The following is a 21,320-nucleotide window of genomic DNA, read 5'->3' as shown; positions in this document are numbered from 1 at the left end:
AATCAAAAGTTTGGGGTCACTTAGAAATGTCCTTAAAAAATAAAAACATAAAAAAATGTGTCCATTAAAATAACATCAAATTGATCAGAAATACAGCGTAGACATTGTTAATGTTGTAAATGACTATTGTATCTGGAAACGGCAGATTCTTTAATGGAAAATCTACATAGGTGTACAGAGGCCCATTATCAGCAACCATCACTCCTGTGTTCCAGTCGCCTCTTCACTGTTGACGTTGAGACTGGTGTTTTGCGGGCACTATTTAATAAAGCTGCCAGTTGAGGACTTGTGAGGCGTCTGTTTCTCAAACTAGACACTCTAATGTACTTGTCCTCTTGCTCAGTTGTGCACCGGGGCCTCCCACTCCTCTTTCTATTCTGGTTAGGGCCAGTTTGCGCTGTTCTGTGAAGGGAGTAGTACACAGCGTTGTACAAGATATTCAGTTTCTTGGCAATTTCTTGCATGGAATAACCTTCGTTTCTCAGAACAGGAATAGACTGACGAGTTTCAGAAGAAAGGTCTTTGTTTCTAGCCATTTTGAGCCTGTAATCGAACCCACAAATGCTGATGTTCCAGATACTCAACTAGTCTACAGAAGGCCAGTTTTATTGCTTCTTTAAAATCAGCACAACAGTTTCCAGCTGTGCTAACATAATTGCAAAAGGGTTTTCTAATGATCAATTAGCCTTTTAAAATGATAAACTTGGATTAGCTAACACAACGTGCCATTGGAACACAGGAGTGATGGTTGCTGATAATGGGCCTCTGAACGCCTCTGTAGATATTCCATACAAAAATCTGCCGTTACCAGCTACAATGGTCGTTTACAACATAAACAATGTCTACGCTGTATTTCTGATCAATTTGATGTTATTTTAATATACACTGCTCAAAAAAATAAAGGGAACACTTAAACAACACAATGTAACTCCAAGTCAATCACACTTCTGTGAAATAAAACTGTCCACTTAGGAAGCAACACAGATTGACAATAAATTTCACATGCTGTTGTGCAAATGGAATGGACAACAAGTGGAAATTATAGGCAATTAGCAAGACACCCCCAATAAAGGAGTGGTTCTGCAGGTGGGGACCACAGACCACTTCTCAGTTCCTATGCTTCCTGGCTGATGTTTTGGTCACTTTTGAATGCTGGCGGTGCTTTCACTCTAGTGGTAGCATGAGACGGAGTCTACAACCCACACAAGTGGCTCAGGTCGTGCAGCTCATCCAGGAGGGCACATCAATGCGAGCTGTGGGAAGAAGGTTTGCTGTGTCTGTCAGCGTAGTGTCCAGAGCATGGAGGCGCTACCAGGAGACAGGCCAGTACATCAGGAGACGTGGAGGAGGCTGTAGGAGGGCAACAACCCAGCAGCAGGACCGCTACCTCCGCCTTTGTGCAAGGAGGAGCAGGAGAAGCACTGCCAGAGCCCTGCAAAATGACCTCCAGCAGGCCACAAATGTGCATGTGTCTGCTCAAATGGTCAGAAACAGACTCCATGAGGGTGGTATGAGGGCCCGACGTCCACAGGTGGGGGTTGTGCTTACAGCCCAACACCGTGCAGGACGTTTGGCATTTGCCAGAGAACACCAAGATTGGCAAATTCGCCACTGGCGCCCTGTGCTCTTCACAGATGAAAGCAGGTTCACACTGAGCACGTGACAGACGTGACAGAGTCTGGAGACGCCGTGGAGAACGTTCTGCTGCCTGCAACATCCTCCAGCATGACCGGTTTGGCGGTGGGTCAGTCATGGTGTGGGGTGGCATTTCTTTGGGGGACCGCACTGCCCTCCATGTGCTCGCAAGAGGTAGCCTGACTGCCATTAGGTACCGAGATGAGATCCTCAGACCCCTTGTGAGACCATATGCTGGTGCGGTTGGCCCTGGGTTCCTCCTAATGCAAGACAATGCTAGACCTCATGTGGCTGGAGTGTGTCAGCAGTTCCTGCAAGAGGAAGGCATTGATGCTATGGACTGGCCCGCCCGTTCCCCAGACCTGAATCCAATTGAGCACATCTGGGACATCATGTCTCGCTCCATCCACCAACGCCACGTTGCACCACAGACTGTCCAGGAGTTGGCGGATGCTTTAGTCCAGGTCTGGGAGGAGATCCCTCAGGAGACCATCCGCCACCTCATCAGGAGCATGCCCAGGCGTTGTAGGGAGGTCATACAGGCACGTGGAGGCCACACACACTACTGAGCCTCATTTTGACTTGTTTTAAGGACATTACATCAAAGTTGGATCAGCCTGTAGTGTGGTTTTCCACTTTAATTTTTAGTGTGACTCCAAATCCAGACCTCCATGGGTTGATAAATTGGATTTCCATTGATTATTTTTGTGTGATTTTGTTATCAGCACATTCAACTATGTAAAGAAAAAAGTATTTAATAAGATTATTTCTTTCATTCAGATCTAGGATGTGTTTAAGTGTTCCCTTTATTTTTTTGAGCAGTATATATTTTTTTTTTAAACAAGGACATTTCTAAGTGACCCCAAACTTTTGAACGGTAGTGTAGGTCAAGTACATGTTACTATCAGTTCACTGACATTGGACTACTGATGAAAATAGCAAAAATACATCTGCTAAACTATCTCTCTATCTATCTCATCTATTCACTAAGCAAGGCTTCTCACTGCAGCCGATAACAGACATGTCCACAGACTAGACAAGGGACGAGTATACCTACCTATCTTTGATCTGCTTGGCAGCCTTGGAAGAAGAGGAGAGGAGAGGAAGAGGAGAAAGAAGAAGAGTACAGTTGGTTAGTACAGCCATGCAGGTGAGGGTTGGTGGGCATGCAGCAGTGTTCTGCTCAGTGGCTGTAGTGGACCGGGACACGCAGGCAGGGCCCTCATGCACAGCAAGAAGCTGAGTAGAGCTCAACATCACACAGGAAAAAAAGCAGCATGACTTTGGATTTAAATATCAGTTGAAGTGGAACTGACTACGTTTTTAACTACTTTGCAGATATGAAATAAACAGACAATCATAATACCAGTCAAAAATGTAAAAAGAAATTCCTAATTTATGCTACAAAACCAACTTTATAAAAATAATTTATATTTGACTCAACATTCCATGACGTACAGTAAGGTATTGTTGGCAGAATAGATGGATGCAGTTCAATGCTTGATTAATATAATTCACCAATACATTTCTTGCTAATCCCCAATTAATCCTAATCAGATTGTAAATCCCAGCTGGCCTGGTACATTGTTTGCTGCCCCCATTCGGGATGCACTGCTTCAGTTCAATATTTTGGACAAAAACGGACGAATGTAACTACGGCTGGGAATGTCAATATAATCAAACTAGCAAGGGAAATGATCACACGTCAGTCATAACGTGACTAATAGGCTAGCGTATCTATTTATGTAGCAAGATAAAAACACAGAGCCCAACGTTAGCTAGCTAGCTAGCTGCTAGGAGGATGCCATATCATTGGAGGAGTGACTGATTTGTTTTCCCCTCATATCGTTTTTCGGTGGCTATACACAGCTAGAGATGCAGGTGTTATTTTGGTTAGCTAGCAAGAGATGTGAATCGCTTAGCTCACTAGCTATGCTGAGCTTGAACGACTGTTATCCAGTTAGCATATCTCAAAGCGCAGAAAAACAGGCACATTTACAAACTCGCAACACCTGTTGAATATGACCGGTGTCAGTAAACGTAAGGAGAAAGAGTTACAGCACAGTTACAGTCACCAACGCTATAGATAACAGCCTAACCAGCTGGTGAGCGTGAGGTGTTCTCATTTGTGTCTGGAAGTAGCTAGCCAACTTTAGCCAGTTAGCTTGACTGCTGTTGTGAGGAATGTTCGGTTCAACCCTACTCCTCCGCCAGACCGTCCAGTGTCAATAGTGTTTGCTCGGAGAGCAAAACGCTCTGAATTTATGAACGCAGAGAGCACTCAAACACACTGGAGGCAATTTACGAACGCACACTTAGTTATCAATGAAATGTATTTGCCTATCACAGTGCCATTCGTATTGTCACCAAAGCCCCATATACTACCTACCACTGTGACCTGTACACTCTCGTTGGCTGGCCCTCGCTACATATTCGTCGCCAAACCCACTGGTTCCAGGTCATCTACAAGTCTTTGCTAGATAAAGCCCCGCCTTATCTCAGCTCACTGGTCACCATAGCAGCAACCACCCGTAGCACGCGCTCCAGCAGGTATATCTCACTGGTCACCCCCAAAGCCAACTCCTCCTTTGGCCGCCTTTCCTTCTAGTTCTCTGCTGCCAATGACTAGAACGAACTGCAAAAATCTCTGAAGCTGGATACTCATATCTCCCTCACTAGCTTTAAGCACCAGCTGTCAGAGCAGCTCACAGATCACTGCACCTGTACATAGCCCATCTGTAAACAGCCCATCTATCTACCTCATCCCCATACTGTATTTATTTATTTATCTTGCTCCTTTGCACCCCAGTAACTCTACTTGCACGTTCATCTTCTGCACATCTACCATTCCGGTGTTTAATTGCTATATTGTATTTACTTTGCCACCATGGCCTATTTATTGCCTTAACTCCCTTATGTTACTTCATTTGCTCACATTGTATATAGACTTATTTTTCTACTGTATTATTGACTGTATGTTTTGTTTTACTCCATGTGTAACTCTGTGTTGTTGTATGTGTCTAACTGCTTTGCTTTATCTTGGCCAGGTCGCAGTTGCAAATGAGAACTTGTTCTCAACTAGCCTACCTGGTTCAATAAAGGACTTGTTCTCAACTAGCCTACCTGGTTAAACAAAGGTGAAATGAAAATAAATAAAACATTTGGTATTGATCAAATGGGCGGGCAGGCAAGTTCCCATTCAGTTGTCAAAACGTGGGTTGGGACAAGCATGCATTGGCAGGCGAGCTGCAGAAGGGCGAGCTGCAGAATGCAGAAGGGCGAGCTGCAGAAGGGCGAGCTGCAGAAGGACGAGCTGCAGAAGGGCGAGCAGACTAATATTACCCATCGTTTATCAGTGCAATGTTGACGACCAATTAGCTGAAAAAGTTTGAGGTTTTATCTAATGTTCCCTCGTTAGATTTTAGCTCATCTTTCTCTGGCTAGCATTAGTTGTTGATCTGGCTAGCATTAGTTGTTGATCTGGCTAACATTAGTTGTTGATCTGGCAAGCATTAGTTGTTGATCTGGCTAGCATTAGTTGTTGATCTGGCTAGCATTAGTTATTGATCTGGCTAGCATTAGTTGTTGATCTGGCTAGCATTAGTTGTTGATCTGGCTAGCATTAGCTGTTGATCTGGCTAGCATTAGTTGTTGATCTGGCTAGCATTAGTTGTTGATCTGGCTAGCATTAGTTGTTGATCTGGCTAACATTAGTTGTTGATCTGGCTAGCATTAGTTGTTGATCTGACTAGCATTAGTTGTTGATCTGGCTAGCATTAGTTGTTGATCTGGCTAACATTAGTTGTTGATCTGGCAAGCATTAGTTGTTGATCTGGCAAGCATTAGTTGTTGATCTGGCTAGCATTAGTTGTTGATCTGGCTAGCATTAGTTGTTGATCTGGCTAGCATTAGTTGTTGATCTGGCTAGCATTAGTTGTTGATCTGGCTAGCATTAGTTGTTGATCTGGCTAGCATTAGCTGTTGATCTGGCTAGCATTAGTTGTTGATCTGGCTAGCATTAGCTGTTGATCTGGCTAGCATTAGTTGTTGATCTGACTAGCATTAGTTGTTGATCTGGCTAACATTAGTTGTTGATCTGGCTAGCATTAGTTGTTGATCTGGCTAGCATTAGTTGTTGATCTGGCTAGCATTAGCTGTTGATCTGGCTAGCATTAGTTGTTGATCTGGCTAGCATTAGCTGTTGATCTGGCTAGCATTAGTTGTTGATCTGGCTAACATTAGTTGTTGATCTGGCTAGCATTAGTTGTTGATCTGGCTAACATTAGTTGTTGATCTGGCTAGCATTAGTTATTGATCTGGCTAGCATTAGTTGTTGATCTGACTAGCATTAGTTGTTGATCTGGCTAGCATTAGTTGTTGATCTGGCTAGCATTAGTTGTTGATCTGGCTAGCATTAGCTGTTGATCTTGATGTGTATAACTGAGGGAGAGAGAGAGCCTACCTTTTCATGGTTGTTTGATCAATAGGACTGTAAAGTTCCCAAATGAAAGAGGACTCCAGTGTTATTTATATATTTACAGAAATCCATTCAGGTGTATTTTGTGGCTTTTGGTGAATGTGTTCTAACGATCTAAGGTCACGCTGTTGTTACTGATGGCAGTAAAGCAGGTCCTACTGCTGTAAACACACAGTCCAGTTCATAGTGAATGATGACAGGTCCTACTTCCTGTAAACACACAGTCCAGTTCATAGTGAATGATGACAGGTCCTACTTCCTGTAAACACACAGTCCAGGTCATAGTGAATGATGACAGGTCCTACTTCCTGTAAACACACAGTCCAGTTCATAGTGAATGATGACAGGTCCTACTGCCTGTAAACACACAGTCCAGTTCATAGTGAATGATGGCAGGTCCTACTGCCTGTAAACACACAGTCCAGTTCATAGTGAATGATAACAGGCCCTACTGCCTGTAAACACACAGTCCAGTTCATAGTGAATGATGGCAGGCCCTACTGCCTGTAAACACACAGTCCAGTTCATAGTGAATGATGGCAGGTCCTACTGCCTGTAAAAACACAGTCCAGTTCATAGTGAATGATGACAGGTCCTACTGCCTGTAAACACACAGTCCTGTTCATAGTGAATGATGGCAGGTCCTACTGTAAACACACAGTCCAGTTCAATGTGAATGATGGCAGGTCCTACTGCCTGTAAACACACAGTCCTGTTCATAGTGAATGATGGCAGGTCCTACTGTAAACACACAGTCCAGTTCATAGTGAATGATGGCAGGTCCTACTGCCTGTAAACACACAGTCCAGTTCATAGTGAATGATGGCAGGTCCTACTGCCTGTAAACACACAATCCAGTTCATAGTGAATGATGACAGGTCCTACTGCCTGTAAACACACAGTCCAGTTCATAGTGAATGATGACAGGTCCTACTTCCTGTAAACACACAGTCCAGTTCATAGTGAATGATGACAGGTCCTACTGTAAACACACAGTCCAGTTCATAGTGAATGATGACAGGCCCTACTGCCTGTAAACACACAGTCCAGTTCATAGTGAATGATGGCAGGTCCTACTGTAAACACACAGTCCAGTTCATAGTGAATGATGGCAGGTCCTACTGCCTGTAAACACACAGTCCAGTTCATAGTGAATGATGGCAGGTCCTACTTCCTGTAAACACACAGTCCAGTTCATAGTGAATGATGGCAGGTCCTACTGTAAACACACAGTCCAGTTCATAGTGAATGATGACAGGCCCTACTGCCTGTAAACACACAGTCCAGTTCATAGTGAATGATGGCAGGTCCTACTGTAAACACACAGTCCAGTTCATAGTGAATGATGACAGGCCCTACTGCCTGTAAACACACAGTCCAGTTCATAGTGAATGATGGCAGGTCCTACTGCCTGTAAACACACAGTCCAGTTCATAGTGAATTATGACAGGCCCGTGTGGCAAATGGCTTATTTGCATATAGGCATACTGTAGCTCTGATTGGCTATGGCACACCGCTTTGAGTAGACTCTGGTCCTGGACAAGACAGATGTTTTTATTCGGTTTTATTTACTGCAGTGTCTATTAATTGTCCAAAAGCACAGCCGCTTTCCCACTGTATATCGCTATAGTTTTCACAAATGACTTACTCTATTCATTCCCAAACGTTCTATGAATTTTTTGAAAACGTGAAAATGACCATATCTAAGTAGTCGCTTGTCAGAAAATGTAAAAATAGTTTTTTTTTTTTTAAAGTGTCATATTTTTGTTGTTAAAACGTTGTCAGTTCCACTTTAAGATTCTGTAAATATTATATAGGAAATTGATAGGCGAAAAATCATGTTTGTTAGTTTAATTAAGAGAACCATTCTTCCTGGGTCACCTTTAGAAGTATATTTTAAGCTTGTTAAAACAAAAAAGTTCTCATTCGTTTCCATTCATTTTATCACATTGTATTTAGAAACAAATCCAAAACAATCAAATCAACTTTCACTTTAGAATGGAGGACTACAAATCTACCAAATTTAGCTGGATGAGGCCAACATTTTCCTGACTCGTGTTACCCAGCAGCATTCAACGTTGACTTTTACCTACTTCCTGGTATCCCTTGTTAGCTGATCACATTCAAATCATCTTCTTGTCTAAGGCCTAGACAGCCAATGAGATGCTGCTGTTTCACACCACATCCTGTATGACATCACAGACCAGCAGCCTCTACCTTAGTGAACTCATCCTCATCTTTAGTATCCAGAGCATTGTTGGCAAACTCCAGGAGCTCCTCTGCACTCTCCAAGGCATCGCTGCTCTGTGTCAGTTGATTCTATGGAACAAAGGGGGGGGAAGGGAAATATTGAGCTGTTACAGTACATTCTTGTTTGCAGGTTTGTTTCTGTTAAAAGGCCCAAATGCAGCTGTTTTTATATCAATATCAAATCATTTCTGGGTAACAATTAAGTACCTTACTGTATGTAATAGATTTCCATTAAAATTGGCACAAATTATTTTTTTTGGCAAAAAAATATTTCTCATGCAATAATTTTTTTGCCAGGACTGCCTGAGTGGGGAGTGGAAAATTGAAAATCAAGTCAAATTTTATTGGTCACGTGCATATATTTAGCAGATGTAGCGAAATGCTTGTGTTCCTAGCTCCAACAGTGCTGTAGTATCTAAAAACAATTCACAACAATAAACACTAATCTAAAAGTAAAAGAATGGAATTAAGAAATATATAAATATTAGATTGAGCAATGTCGCAGTGGCATTGACTAAAATACAGTAGAATAGAATACAGTATATACATATGAGATGAGTAAAGCAGTGTGTAAACATTATTAAAGTGACCAGTGATTCTATGTAGGTAGGGCAGCAGCCTCTAAGGTGCAGGGTTGTGTTACCGGGTGGAAGCCAGCTAGTGATGGCCATTTAACAGTCTGATGGCCTTGAGATAGAAGCTGTTTTTCAGTCTCTCGATCCCCGCTTTGATGCTCCTGTACTGACCTCGCCTTCTGGATGATAGCGGGGTGAACAGGCAGTGGCTCGGGTGGTTGTTGTCCTGGATGATCTTTTTGGCCTTCCTGTGACATCGGGTGGTGTAGGTGTCCTGGAGGGCAGGTAGTTTGCCCCCGGTGACGCGTTGGACAGACCGCACCACCTTCGGGAGAGCCCTGCAGCTATGGGCGGTGCAGTTGCCGTACCAGGCGGTGCAGTTTCCGTATCATGATATAGCTCGACAGGACGCTCTCGATTCTGCATCTGTAAAAGTTTGTGAGGGTTTTAGGGGGCCAAGACAAATTTCTTTAGCCTCCTGAGGTTGAAGAGGCGCTGTTGCACCTTCTTCACCACACTGTCTGTGTGGGTGGACCATTTCAGATCGTCAGTGATGTGTACACCGAGGAACTTTCCAACTTTTCCCACTGCGGTCCCGTCGATGTGGATAGGAGAGTGCACCCTCCACTGTTTCCTGAAGTCCACGATCAGCTCCTTTTGTTATGTTGACGTTGAGTGAGAGGTTATTTTCCTGGCACCACTCTCTCAGGTCCCTCACCTAGCTGTTATTGGCGGAGAGGTTTGCTATTGGTGTATTAACCAATTTAGCACATGGTGATGTCACCAAAGGGAAGCTGAAACCCCCGCCCATGTAAACCTGCTGATTAGACGGTCCTGTGTAGATTGTATTTTCAACCAACCAAAATCAAGAAATAACACTGGTCACATTGTTTCACACTTTTACAGTGTTAATTTCATCAGTACAATATGATACTGTAAAACGCAGAAAAAAACCCCCAAACATTTTGACTACACTGGGCCTTTAAGACATAATACCGTGAACATATTACATCTTGGTTCTCTATCTAGCTGCTTACTGCAGTGCTGTTCAATGTCCTTTTCGAAAAAAAGGTCAAAGCTAAAAAGACAGTATCCCTCCCTGTGGAAGTGCTGTGTGTTTGGCAGTCAGCCTGAAGTTTCTGCTGAGTCAGACTGAGGATGTATCTCTATTCCCTATACAGTGCACCGCTTTTAACCAGATCCCTATGGATGGGCCCTGGGTCAACAGTACTGCACTACAGTATATAGGGAATAGGGTGCACTACAGTATATAGGGAATAGGGTACACTGCAGTATATAGGGAATAGGGTACACTACAGTATATAGGGAATAGGGTACACTGCAGTATATAGGGAGTAGGGTGCACTACAGTATATAGGGAATAGGGTACACTACAGTATATAGGGAATAGGGTACACTACAGTATATAGGGAATATGGTACACTACAGTATATAGGGAATAGGGTACACTACAGTATATAGGGAATAGGGTGCACTACAGTATATAGGGAATAGGGTACACTACAGTATATAGGGAATAGGGTACACTGCAGTATATAGGACAGTATATAGGGAATAGGGTACACTACAGTATATAGGGAATAGGGTACACTACAGTATATAGGGAATAGGGTACACTACAGTATATAGGACAGTATATAGGGAATAGGGTACACTACAGTATATAGGGAATAGGGTGCACTACAGTATATAGGGAATAGGGTACACTACAGTATATAGGACAGTATATAGGGAATAGGGTACACTACAGTATATAGGGAATAGGGTACACTACAGTATATAGGACAGTATATAGGGAATAGGGTACACTACAGTATATAGGGAATAGGGTACACTACAGTATATAGGGAATAGGGTACACTACAGTATATAGGGAATAGGGTGCACTACAGTATATAGGGAATAGGGTACACTACAGTATATAGGGAATAGGGTGCACTACAGTATATAGGGAATAGGGTGCACTACAGTATATAGGGAATAGTGTACACTACAGTATATATGGAATAGGGTACACTACAGTATATAGGACAGTATATAGGGAATAGGGTACACTACAGTATATAGGACAGTATATAGGGAATAGGGTACACTACAGTATATAGGGAATAGGGTACACTACAGTATATAGGGAATAGGGTACACTACAGTATATAGGGAATAGGGTACACTACAGTATATAGGACAGTATATAGGGAATAGGGTACACTACAGTATATAGGGAATAGGGTACACTACAGTATATAGGGAATAGGGTACACTACAGTATATAGGACAGTATATAGGGAATAGGGTACAGTACAGTATATAGGGAATAGGGTACACTACAGTATATAGGGAATAGGGTACACTACAGTATATAGGACAGTATATAGGGAATAGGGTACACTACAGTATATAGGGAATAGGGTACACTACAGTATATAGGACAGTATATAGGGAATAGGGTACACTACAGTATATAGGGAACACGGTACACTACATTATATAGGGAATAGGGTACACTACATTATATAGGGAATAGGGTACACTACAGTATATAGGGAATAGGGTACACTACAGTATATAGGACAGTATATAGGGAATAGGGTACACTACAGTATATAGGGAATAGGGTACACTACAGTATATAGGACAGTATATAGGGAATAGGGTACACTACAGTATATAGGGAATAGGGTACACTACAGTATATAGGACAGTATATAGGGAATAGGGTACACTACAGTATATAGGGAATAGGGTACACTACAGTATATAGGACAGTATATAGGGAATAGGGTACACTACAGTATATAGGGAATAGGGTACACTACAGTATATAGGGAATAGGGTACACTACAGTATATAGGACAGTATATAGGGAATAGGGTACACTACAGTATATAGGGAATAGGGTACACTACAGTATATAGGACAGTATATAGGGAATAGGGTACACTACAGTATATAGGGAATAGGGTACACTACAGTATATAGGACAGTATATAGGGAATAGGGTACACTACATTATATAGGGAATAGGGTACACTACAGTATATAGGGAATAGGGTACACTACAGTATATAGGGAATAGGGTACACTACAGTATATAGGGAATAGGGTACACTACAGTATATAGGACAGTATATAGGGAATAGGGTACACTACAGTATATAGGGAATAGGGTACACTACAGTATATAGGGAATAGGGTACACTACAGTATATAGGGAATAGGGTACACTACAGTATATAGGGAATAGGGTACACTACAGTATATATGACAGTGTATAGGGAATAGGGTACACTACATTATATAGGGAATAGGGTACACTACAGTATATAGGGAATAGGGTACACTACAGTATATAGGGAATAGGGTACACTACAGTATATAGGGAATAGGGTACACTACAGTATATAGGGAATAGGGTACACTACATTATATAATCCCATTTGGGACTGAACCTAATGCTGAACAGTTTGTCAGAACAGTCCTTCCTACAGGACAGAGTTATCCAACAGGTCTTCTCATGGTCAGCTAACAGAAAGACCATCAGCTGCTATTACTAAGCCTCCTCTCAGGTTCCTGGGACCCCAAGGAGAGAGGACCAGAGCGGGGGGGAAGGTAATGATTACCCCCAAGGAGAGAGGACCAGAGCGGGGGGAAAAGGTAATGATTACCCCCAAGGAGAGAGGACCAGAGCGGGTGGAAAAGGTAATGATTACCCCCAAGGAGAGAGGACCAGAGCGGGGGGGAAGGTAATGATTACCCCCAAGGAGAGAGGACCAGAGCGGGGGGGAAAAGGTAATGATTACCCCCAAGGAGAGAGGACCAGAGCGGGGGGAAAAGGTAATGATTACCCCCAAGGAGAGAGGACCAGAGCGGGTGGAAAAGGTAATGATTACCCCCAAGGAGAGAGGACCAGAGCGGGGGGAAAAGGTAATGATTACCCCCAAGGAGAGAGGACCAGAGCGGGGGGAAAAGGTAATGATTACCCCAAGGAGAGAGGACCAGAGCGGGGGGAAAAGGTAATGATTACCCCCAAGGAGAGAGGACCAGAGCGGGGGGGGGAAGGTAATGATTACCCCCAAGGAGAGAGGACCAGAGCGGGGGGAAAAGGTATTGATTACCCCCAAGGAGAGAGGACCAGAGCGGGGGGAAAAGGTATTGATTACCCCCAAGGAGAGAGGACCAGAGCGGGGGGAAAAGGTAATGATTACCCCAAGGAGAGAGGACCAGAGCGGGGGGAAAAGGTAATGATTACCCCAAGGAGAGAGGACCAGAGCGGGGGGAAAAGGTAATGATTACCCCCAAGGAGAGAGGACCAGTACGGGGGGAAAAGGTAATGATTACCCCCAAGGAGAGAGGACCAGAGCGGGGGGAAAAGGTAATGATTACCCCAAGGAGAGAGGACCAGAGCGGGGGGAAAAGGTAATGATTACCCCAAGGAGAGAGGACCAGAGCGGGTGGAAAAGGTAATGATTACCCCAAGGAGAGAGGACCAGAGCGGGGGGAAAAGGTAATGATTACCCCCAAGGAGAGAGGACCAGAGCGGGTGGAAAAGGTAATGATTACCCCCAAGGAGAGAGGACCAGAGCGGGGGGGAAAAGGTAATGATTACCCCCAAGGAGAGAGGACCAGAGCGGGGGGGGGGAACGTAACAGAACACCTTCTTGGTTGGTAAAGGCTAGACGAGCTCACAGTGACACAATAACATTTTGGTTCGTCAGCTGACAGACAAACTCATAATAATGGTGAATGCTGGCAAAGTCTAGCTCTTGGGAGTGTTGAACGTAAAGTAATCATGAACAACATGGTCGTCATGCTATGGGTTTAGTCATTCAAAAGAGTCGGTGCCACTGACACTCATTTAACAACTTAGAATAAATGAAACCAAAACAGGTGTATGTTATTCATTTAACTGATGAAAAAATATGTTTTCCTGAGTCACACGATGAGCCATGAGTTTGCCAGTTGATACTGTGTGTGAAGTGAGCTTGATGTAACGGGAAACAGAAAACCAGGCAGCGCTCACCCTACAAAGAGGGACAATGGGTAATCTCATATCTGGGGGTAATTTCAGACACTTTTTGTTCCTGCTCAATGGACTTAGAGAGTTGGCCAGAGAACTGCCATAGCAGCACGATGACATCACACACACACACACACACACCCCAGGCTGTCTGAGAGAGGTCTGAGAGAGGGGTGAGAGGTCTGAGAGAGGGGTGAGAGGGGTGAGAGGTCTGAGAGAGGGGTGAGAGGGGTCTGAGAGGGGTGAGAGGGGTGAGAGGGGTGAGAGGGGTCTGAGAGGGGTGAGAGGGGTCTGAGAGGGGTGAGAGGGGGGTGAGAGGGGTGAGAGGGGTCTGAGGGGTGAGAGGGGTGAGAGGGGTGAGAGGGGTGAGAGGGGTGAGAGAGGGGTGAGAGGGGTCTGAGAGGGGTGAGAGGGGTCTGAGAGGGGTGAGAGGTCTGAGAGGGGTGAGAGGGGTCTGAGAGGGGTGAGAGGGGTCTGAGAGGGGTGAGAGAGGTGAGAGGGGTGAGAGAGGGGTGAGAGGGGTCTGAGAGGGGTGAGAGGGGTGAGAGGGGTGAGAGGGGGGTGAGAGGGGTGAGAGGGGTCTGAGGGGTGAGAGGGGTGAGAGAGGGGTGAGAGGGGTCTGAGAGGGGTGAGAGGGGTGAGAGGGGTGAGAGAGGGGTGAGAGGGGTCTGAGAGGGGTGAGAGAGGGGTGAGAGGGGTGAGAGGGGTGTATAAAGACTCTACAACAACATGATGGAAGATGATTTTTTGGGTAAAAAAATGTTTTTAACAATCAGAATGAAAAATGCCCTGTAATGTTTCAAGTGTTCTCTATTCTATTCTGTCACGTATGATGTGTTATGGATTCTTAGTCAATTCTGAATTTCTTCAGTTTTATCTGTGAGCCAGAATAAATAAAGCCAAGCAAGATCAACACCCATAACTCACAGGACAAACACACGCAGATACACACACACCAGGGCTGATGCCAGATACACCAGGGCTGATGCCAGATACACCAGGGCTGATGCCAGATACACACCAGGGCTGATGCCAGATACACACCAGGGCTGATGCCAGATACACACACACCAGGGCTGATGCCAGATACACACACACCAGGGCTGATGCCAGATACACACACACCAGGGCTGATGCCAGATACACACACACCAGGGCTGATGCCAGATACACACACACACACACCAGGGCTGATGCCAGATACACACACACACACCAGGGATGATGCCAGATATACACACACCAGGGCTGATGCCAGATACACCCACACCAGGGCTGATGCCAGATACACACACACACCAGGGCTGATGCCAGATACACACACACACACCAGGGCTGATGCCAGATACACACACACACCAGGGCTGATGCCAGATGCACACACACACCAGGGCTGATGCCAGGTGCACACACACACCAGGGCTGATGCCAGATACACACACACACCAGGGCTGATGCCAGATATACACATCACAGGAGCCTCCCAGGCATTGCATTCACTACTGTACACAAGAGACAAATCCTCTCAGCCTGTAGTGTGTCACAGAGATATGATACAAATCCTCTCAGCCTGTAGTATGTTACAGAGATATGATACAAATCCTCTCAGCCTGTAGTATGTCACAGAGATATGATACAAATCCTCTCAGCCTGTAGTATGTTACAGAGATATGATACAAATCCTCTCAGCCTGTAGTATGTTACAGAGATATGATACAAATCCTCTCAGCCTGTAGTATGTTACAGAGATATGATACAAATCCTCTCAGCCTGTAGTATGTCACAGAGATATGATACAAATCCTCTCAGCCTGTAGTATGTTACAGAGATATGATACAAATCCTCTCAGCCTGTAGTATGTCACAGAGATATGATACAAATCCTCTCAGCCTGTAGTGTGTCACAGAGATATGATACAAATCCTCTCAGCCTGTAGTATGTTACAGAGATATGATACAAATCCTCTCAGCCTGTAGTATGTCACAGAGATATGATACAAATCCTCTCAGACTGTAGTATGTCACAGAGATATGATACAAATCCTCTCAGCCTGTAGTATGTTACAGAGATATGATACAAATCCTCTCAGCCTGTAGTATGTTACAGAGATATGATACAAATCCTCTCAGCCTGTAGTATGTTACAGAGATATGATACAAATCCTCTCAGCCTGTAGTATGTTAGAGATATGATACAAATCCTCTCAGCCTGTAGTATGTTACAGAGATATGATACAAATCCTCTCAGCCTGTAGTATGTCACAGAGATATGATACAAATCCTCTCAGCCTGTAGTATGTTAGAGATATGATACAAATCCTCTCAGCCTGTAGTATGTCACAGAGATATGATACAAATCCTCTCAGCCTGTAGTATGTTACAGAGATATGATACAAATCCTCTCAGCCTGTAGTATGTTACAGAGATATGATACAAATCCTCTCAGCCTGTAGTATGTTACAGAGATATGATACAAATCCTCTCAGCCTGTAGTATGTTAGAGATATGATACAAATCCTCTCAGCCTGTAGTATGTTACAGAGATATGATACAAATCCTCTCAGCCTGTAGTATGTCACAGAGATATGATACAAATCCTCTCAGCCTGTAGTATGTTAGAGATATGATACAAATCCTCTCAGCCTGTAGTATGTTACAGAGATATGATACAAATCCTCTCAGCCTGTAGTATGTTACAGAGATATGATACAAATCCTCTCAGCCTGTAGTATGTTACAGAGATATGATACAAATCCTCTCAGCCTGTAGTATGTTACAGAGATATGATACAAATCCTCTCAGCCTGTAGTATGTCACAGAGATATGATACAAATCCTCTCAGCCTGTAGTATGTTACAGGGATATGATACAAATCATCTCAGCCTGTAGTATGTCACAGAGATATGATACAAACCTCTCAGCCTGTAGTATGTCACAGAGATATGATACAAATCCTCTCAGCCTGTAGTATGTCACAGAGATATGATACAAATCCTCTCAGCCTGTAGTATGTCACAGAGATATGATACAAATCCTCTCAGCCTGTAGTATGTTACAGAGATATGATACAAATCCTCTCAGCCTGTAGTATGTTACAGAGATATGATACAAATCCTCTCAGCCTGTAGTGTGTCACAGAGATATGATACAAATCCTCTCAGCCTGTAGTATGTCACAGAGATATGATACAAATCCTCTCAGCCTGTAGTATGTCACAGAGATATGATACAAATCCTCTCCGCCTGTAGTATGTTACAGAGATATGATACAAATCCTCTCAGCCTGTAGTATGTCACAGAGATATGATACAAATCCTCTCAGCCTGTAGTATGTCACAGAGATATGATACAAATCCTCTCAGCCTGTAGTATGTCACAGAGATATGATACAAATCCTCTCAGCCTGTAGTATGTCACAGAGATATGATACAAATCCTCTCAGCCTGTAGTATGTCACAGAGATATGATACAAATCCTCTCAGCCTGTAGTATGTTACAGGGATATGATACAAATCATCTCAGCCTGTAGTATGTCACAGAGATATGATACAAACCTCTCAGCCTGTAGTATGTCACAGAGATATGATACAAATCCTCTCAGCCTGTAGTATGTCACAGAGATATGATACAAATCCTCTCAGCCTGTAGTATGTTACAGAGATATGATACAAATCCTCTCAGCCTGTAGTATGTTACAGAGATATGATACAAATCCTCTCAGCCTGTAGTATGTCACAGAGATATGATACAAATCCTCTCAGCCTGTAGTATGTCACAGGGATATGATACAAATCCTCTCAGCCTGTAGTATGTTACAGGGATATGATACAAATCCTCTCAGCCTGTAGTATGTCACAGAGATATGATACAAATCCTCTCAGCCTGTAGTATGTTACAGAGATATGATACAAATCCTCTCAGCCTGTAGTATGTCACAGAGATATGATACAAATCCTCTCAGCCTGTAGTATGTTACAGAGATATGATACAAATCCTCTCAGCCTGTAGTATGTCACAGAGATATGATACAAATCCTCTCAGCCTGTAGTATGTTACAGAGATATGATACAAATCCTCTCAGCCTGTAGTATGTCACAGAGATATGATACAAATCCTCTCAGCCTGTAGTATGTTACAGAGATATGATACAAATCCTCTCAGCCTGTAGTATGTCACAGAGATATGATACAAATCCTCTCAGCCTGTAGTATGTCACAGAGATATGATACAAATCCTCTCAGCCTGTAGTATGTCACAGAGATATGATACAAATCCTCTCAGCCTGTAGTATGTCACAGAGATATGATACAAATCCTCTCAGCCTGTAGTATGTTACAGAGATATGATACAAATCCTCTCAGCCTGTAGTATGTTACAGAGATATGATACAAATCCTCTCAGCCTGTAGTATGTTACAGAGATATGATACAAATCCTCTCAGCCTGTAGTATGTTACAGAGATATGATACAAATCCTCTCAGCCTGTAGTATGTCACAGAGATATGATACAGTCTATTGATCCCTGTAGCTCCTAAGATTTACAGACCTATTCCTGTGTGTTGGGTTAAGGTTAAGGTTGGGTTTAGGGTCAGGGGTTAGGGGGTTAGGGGTCAGGTACCTGTAGCTCGTGAGCATTCTGGCCCCTTCCTGTTTGATGGTGTTGGGTCAGGGGTTAGGGGGTTAGGGGGTCAGGGGTTAGGGGTCAGGGGGTTAGGGGTTAGGGGGTTAGGGGGTCAGGGGTTAGGGGTCAGGGGGTCAGGGGTTAGGGGGTCAGGGGTTAGGGGTCAGGGTTTAGGGGTCAGGGGGTCAGGGGTTAGGGGGTCAGGGGTTAGGGGTCAGGGGTTAGGGGGTCAGGGGTTAGGGGGTTAGGGGTCAGGGGTTAGGGGTCAGGGGGTCAGGGGTTAGGGGTCAGGGGGTTAGGGGGTCAGGGGTTAGGGGGTCAGGGGTTAGGGGGTTAGGGGTCAGGGGTTAGGGGTCAGGGGGTCAGGGGTCAGGGGGTCAGGGGTCAGGTACCTGTATTTCCTGTGTCTTCTTGGCCGCTTCCTGTTTGATGGTGCTGATCATGCTCTCCTTCATCTCAACCAGGACGGTGAACAACGTGTCAAACTCCTCCTCCAGGTCTGACACTGCTTGTGTGGAGTTCACCTGTCACAATCACACTTATTGATTAATCTCCCCATCCAGAATCAATCTCAGCGTCACTAGTCTATACATTAATTAACATTTCATATTTGATTCATATTTAATTTGATTGATTGATTTAATAATGGCATATTTGGCAAATGGAAGTTACTGTGCAAAATGGTGATTTCAAGGTTAATACTGCTTTCTGTTATGTTTAATGTAATTACATAAATGTTGAGCGTTATTATTTGTCTTACCTGGACACCAGCCAGACAGTGACTAAGTGTTTCCATGAAGTTATGGAGCTCCTCATTTTTATTGGCCAATGTGGTTATTATCCTTTGTAGTGCCTCCTGAAAGACAGACACATTATGCATACGTTAAAGTGTTTGCAATCCATCAATCCATCAATCCATCAATACATCAATACATCAATATATCAATCCACCAATCCATCAATACATCAATACATCAATCCATCAATCCGTCAATATATCAATACATCAATCCACCAATCCACCAATCCATCAATACATCAATATATCAATCCATCAATATATCAATCCACCAATCCATCAATCCATCAATATATCAATCCACCAATCCATCAATCCATTAATCCATCAAACCATTAATCCATCAATCCATTAATCCATTAATCCATCAATATATCAATCCATCAATCCATTAATCCATTAATCCATCAAACCATTAATCCATCAATCCATTAATCCATCAATATATCAATCCATCAATCCATTAATCCATTAATCCACCAAACCATTAATCCATCAATCCATTAATCCATCAATATATAAATCCATCAATCCACCAATACATTAGCCTACTATTGTATTTCAGATCAATCACATGTTCAAATAGCTTGTCAGGTTTGTTTCCGTGTTAGAAGTTCACTCATGACCAATTATAAGCTCCTAACCCTAACCCTATTATAAGCTCCTAACCCTAACCCTATTATAAGCTCCTAACCCTAACCCTATTATAAGCTCCTAACCCTAACCCTATTATAAGCTCCTAACCCTAACCCTATTATAAGCTCCTAACCCTAACCCTATTATAAGCTCCTAACCCTAACCCTATTATAAGCTCCTAACCCTAACCCTATTATAAGCTCCTAACCCTAACCCTATTATAAGCTCCTAACCCTAACCCTATTATAAGCTCCTAACCCTAACCCTATTATAAGCTCCTAACCCTAACCCTATTATAAGCTCCTAACCCTAACCCTATTATAAGCTCCTAACCCTAACCCTATTATAAGCTCCTAACCCTAACCCTATTATAAGCTCCTAACCCTAACCCTATTATAAGCTCCTAACCCTAACCCTATTATAAGCTCCTAACCCTAACCCTATTATAAGCTCCTAACCCTAACCCTATTATAAGCTCCTAACCCTAACCCTATTATAAGCTCCTAACCCTAACCCTATTATAAGCTCCTAACCCTAACCCTATTATAAGCTCCTAACCCTAACCCTATTATAAGCTCCTAACCCTAACCCTATTATAAGCTCCTAACCCTAACCCTATTATAAGCTCCTAACCCTAACCCTATTATAAGCTCCTAACCCTAACCCTATTATAAGCTCCTAACCCTAACCCTATTATAAGCTCCTAACCCTAACCCTATTATAAGCTCCTAACCCTAACCCTATTATAAGCTCCTAACCCTAACCCTATTATAAGCTCCTAACCCTAACCCTATTATAAGCTCCTAACCCTAACCCTATTATAAGCTCCTAACCCTAACCCTATTATAAGCTCCTAACCCTAACCCTATTATAAGCTCCTAACCCTAACCCTATTATAAGCTCCTAACCCTAACCCTATTATAAGCTCCTAACCCTAACCCTATTATAAGCTCCTAACCCTAACCCTATTATAAGCTCCTAACCCTAACCCTATTATAAGCTCCTAACCCTAACCCTATTATAAGCTCCTAACCCTAACCCTATTATAAGCTCCTAACCCTAACCCTATTATAAGCTCCTAACCCTAACCCTATTATAAGCTCCTAACCCTAACCCTATTATAAGCTCCTAACCCTAACCCTATTATAAGCTCCTAACCCTAACCCTATTATAAGCTCCTAACCCTAACCCTATTATAAGCTCCTAACCCTAACCCTATTATAAGCTCCTAACCCTAACCCTATTATAAGCTCCTAACCCTAACCCTATTATAAGCTCCTAACCCTAACCC

At 43.4% G+C, this 21,320-nt stretch overlaps 1 protein-coding gene across 2 annotated transcripts in view; it reads right to left on the bottom strand.

The window, feature by feature from the left end:
- The window catches only part of LOC106572709 (fibronectin type III and SPRY domain containing 1-like), a 102,168-nt gene that overhangs the window by 50,718 nt on the left and 30,130 nt on the right, over nt 1–21,320 (bottom strand). For both annotated transcript variants that reach the window (XM_045694114.2, XM_014147118.3), the window contains 4 exons: nt 19,355–19,450; nt 18,987–19,118; nt 8,330–8,431; nt 2,693–2,715 (listed from right to left, as the gene is read on the bottom strand). In XM_045694114.2, coding sequence (XP_045550070.1) covers nt 2,693–2,715; nt 8,330–8,431; nt 18,987–19,118; nt 19,355–19,450 — 353 coding nt within the window. The remainder of the gene's footprint in view (nt 1–2,692; nt 2,716–8,329; nt 8,432–18,986; nt 19,119–19,354; nt 19,451–21,320) is intronic.

This window comes from Salmo salar, chromosome 01 (assembly GCF_965601325.2).
Source record: "Salmo salar chromosome 01, fSalSal1, whole genome shotgun sequence".
NCBI classification, from domain to species: Eukaryota; Metazoa; Chordata; class Actinopteri; order Salmoniformes; family Salmonidae; genus Salmo; species Salmo salar.
Note: the sequence above shows the minus strand (reverse complement) of the source record. Positions and strands in the feature narration are given on the sequence as shown.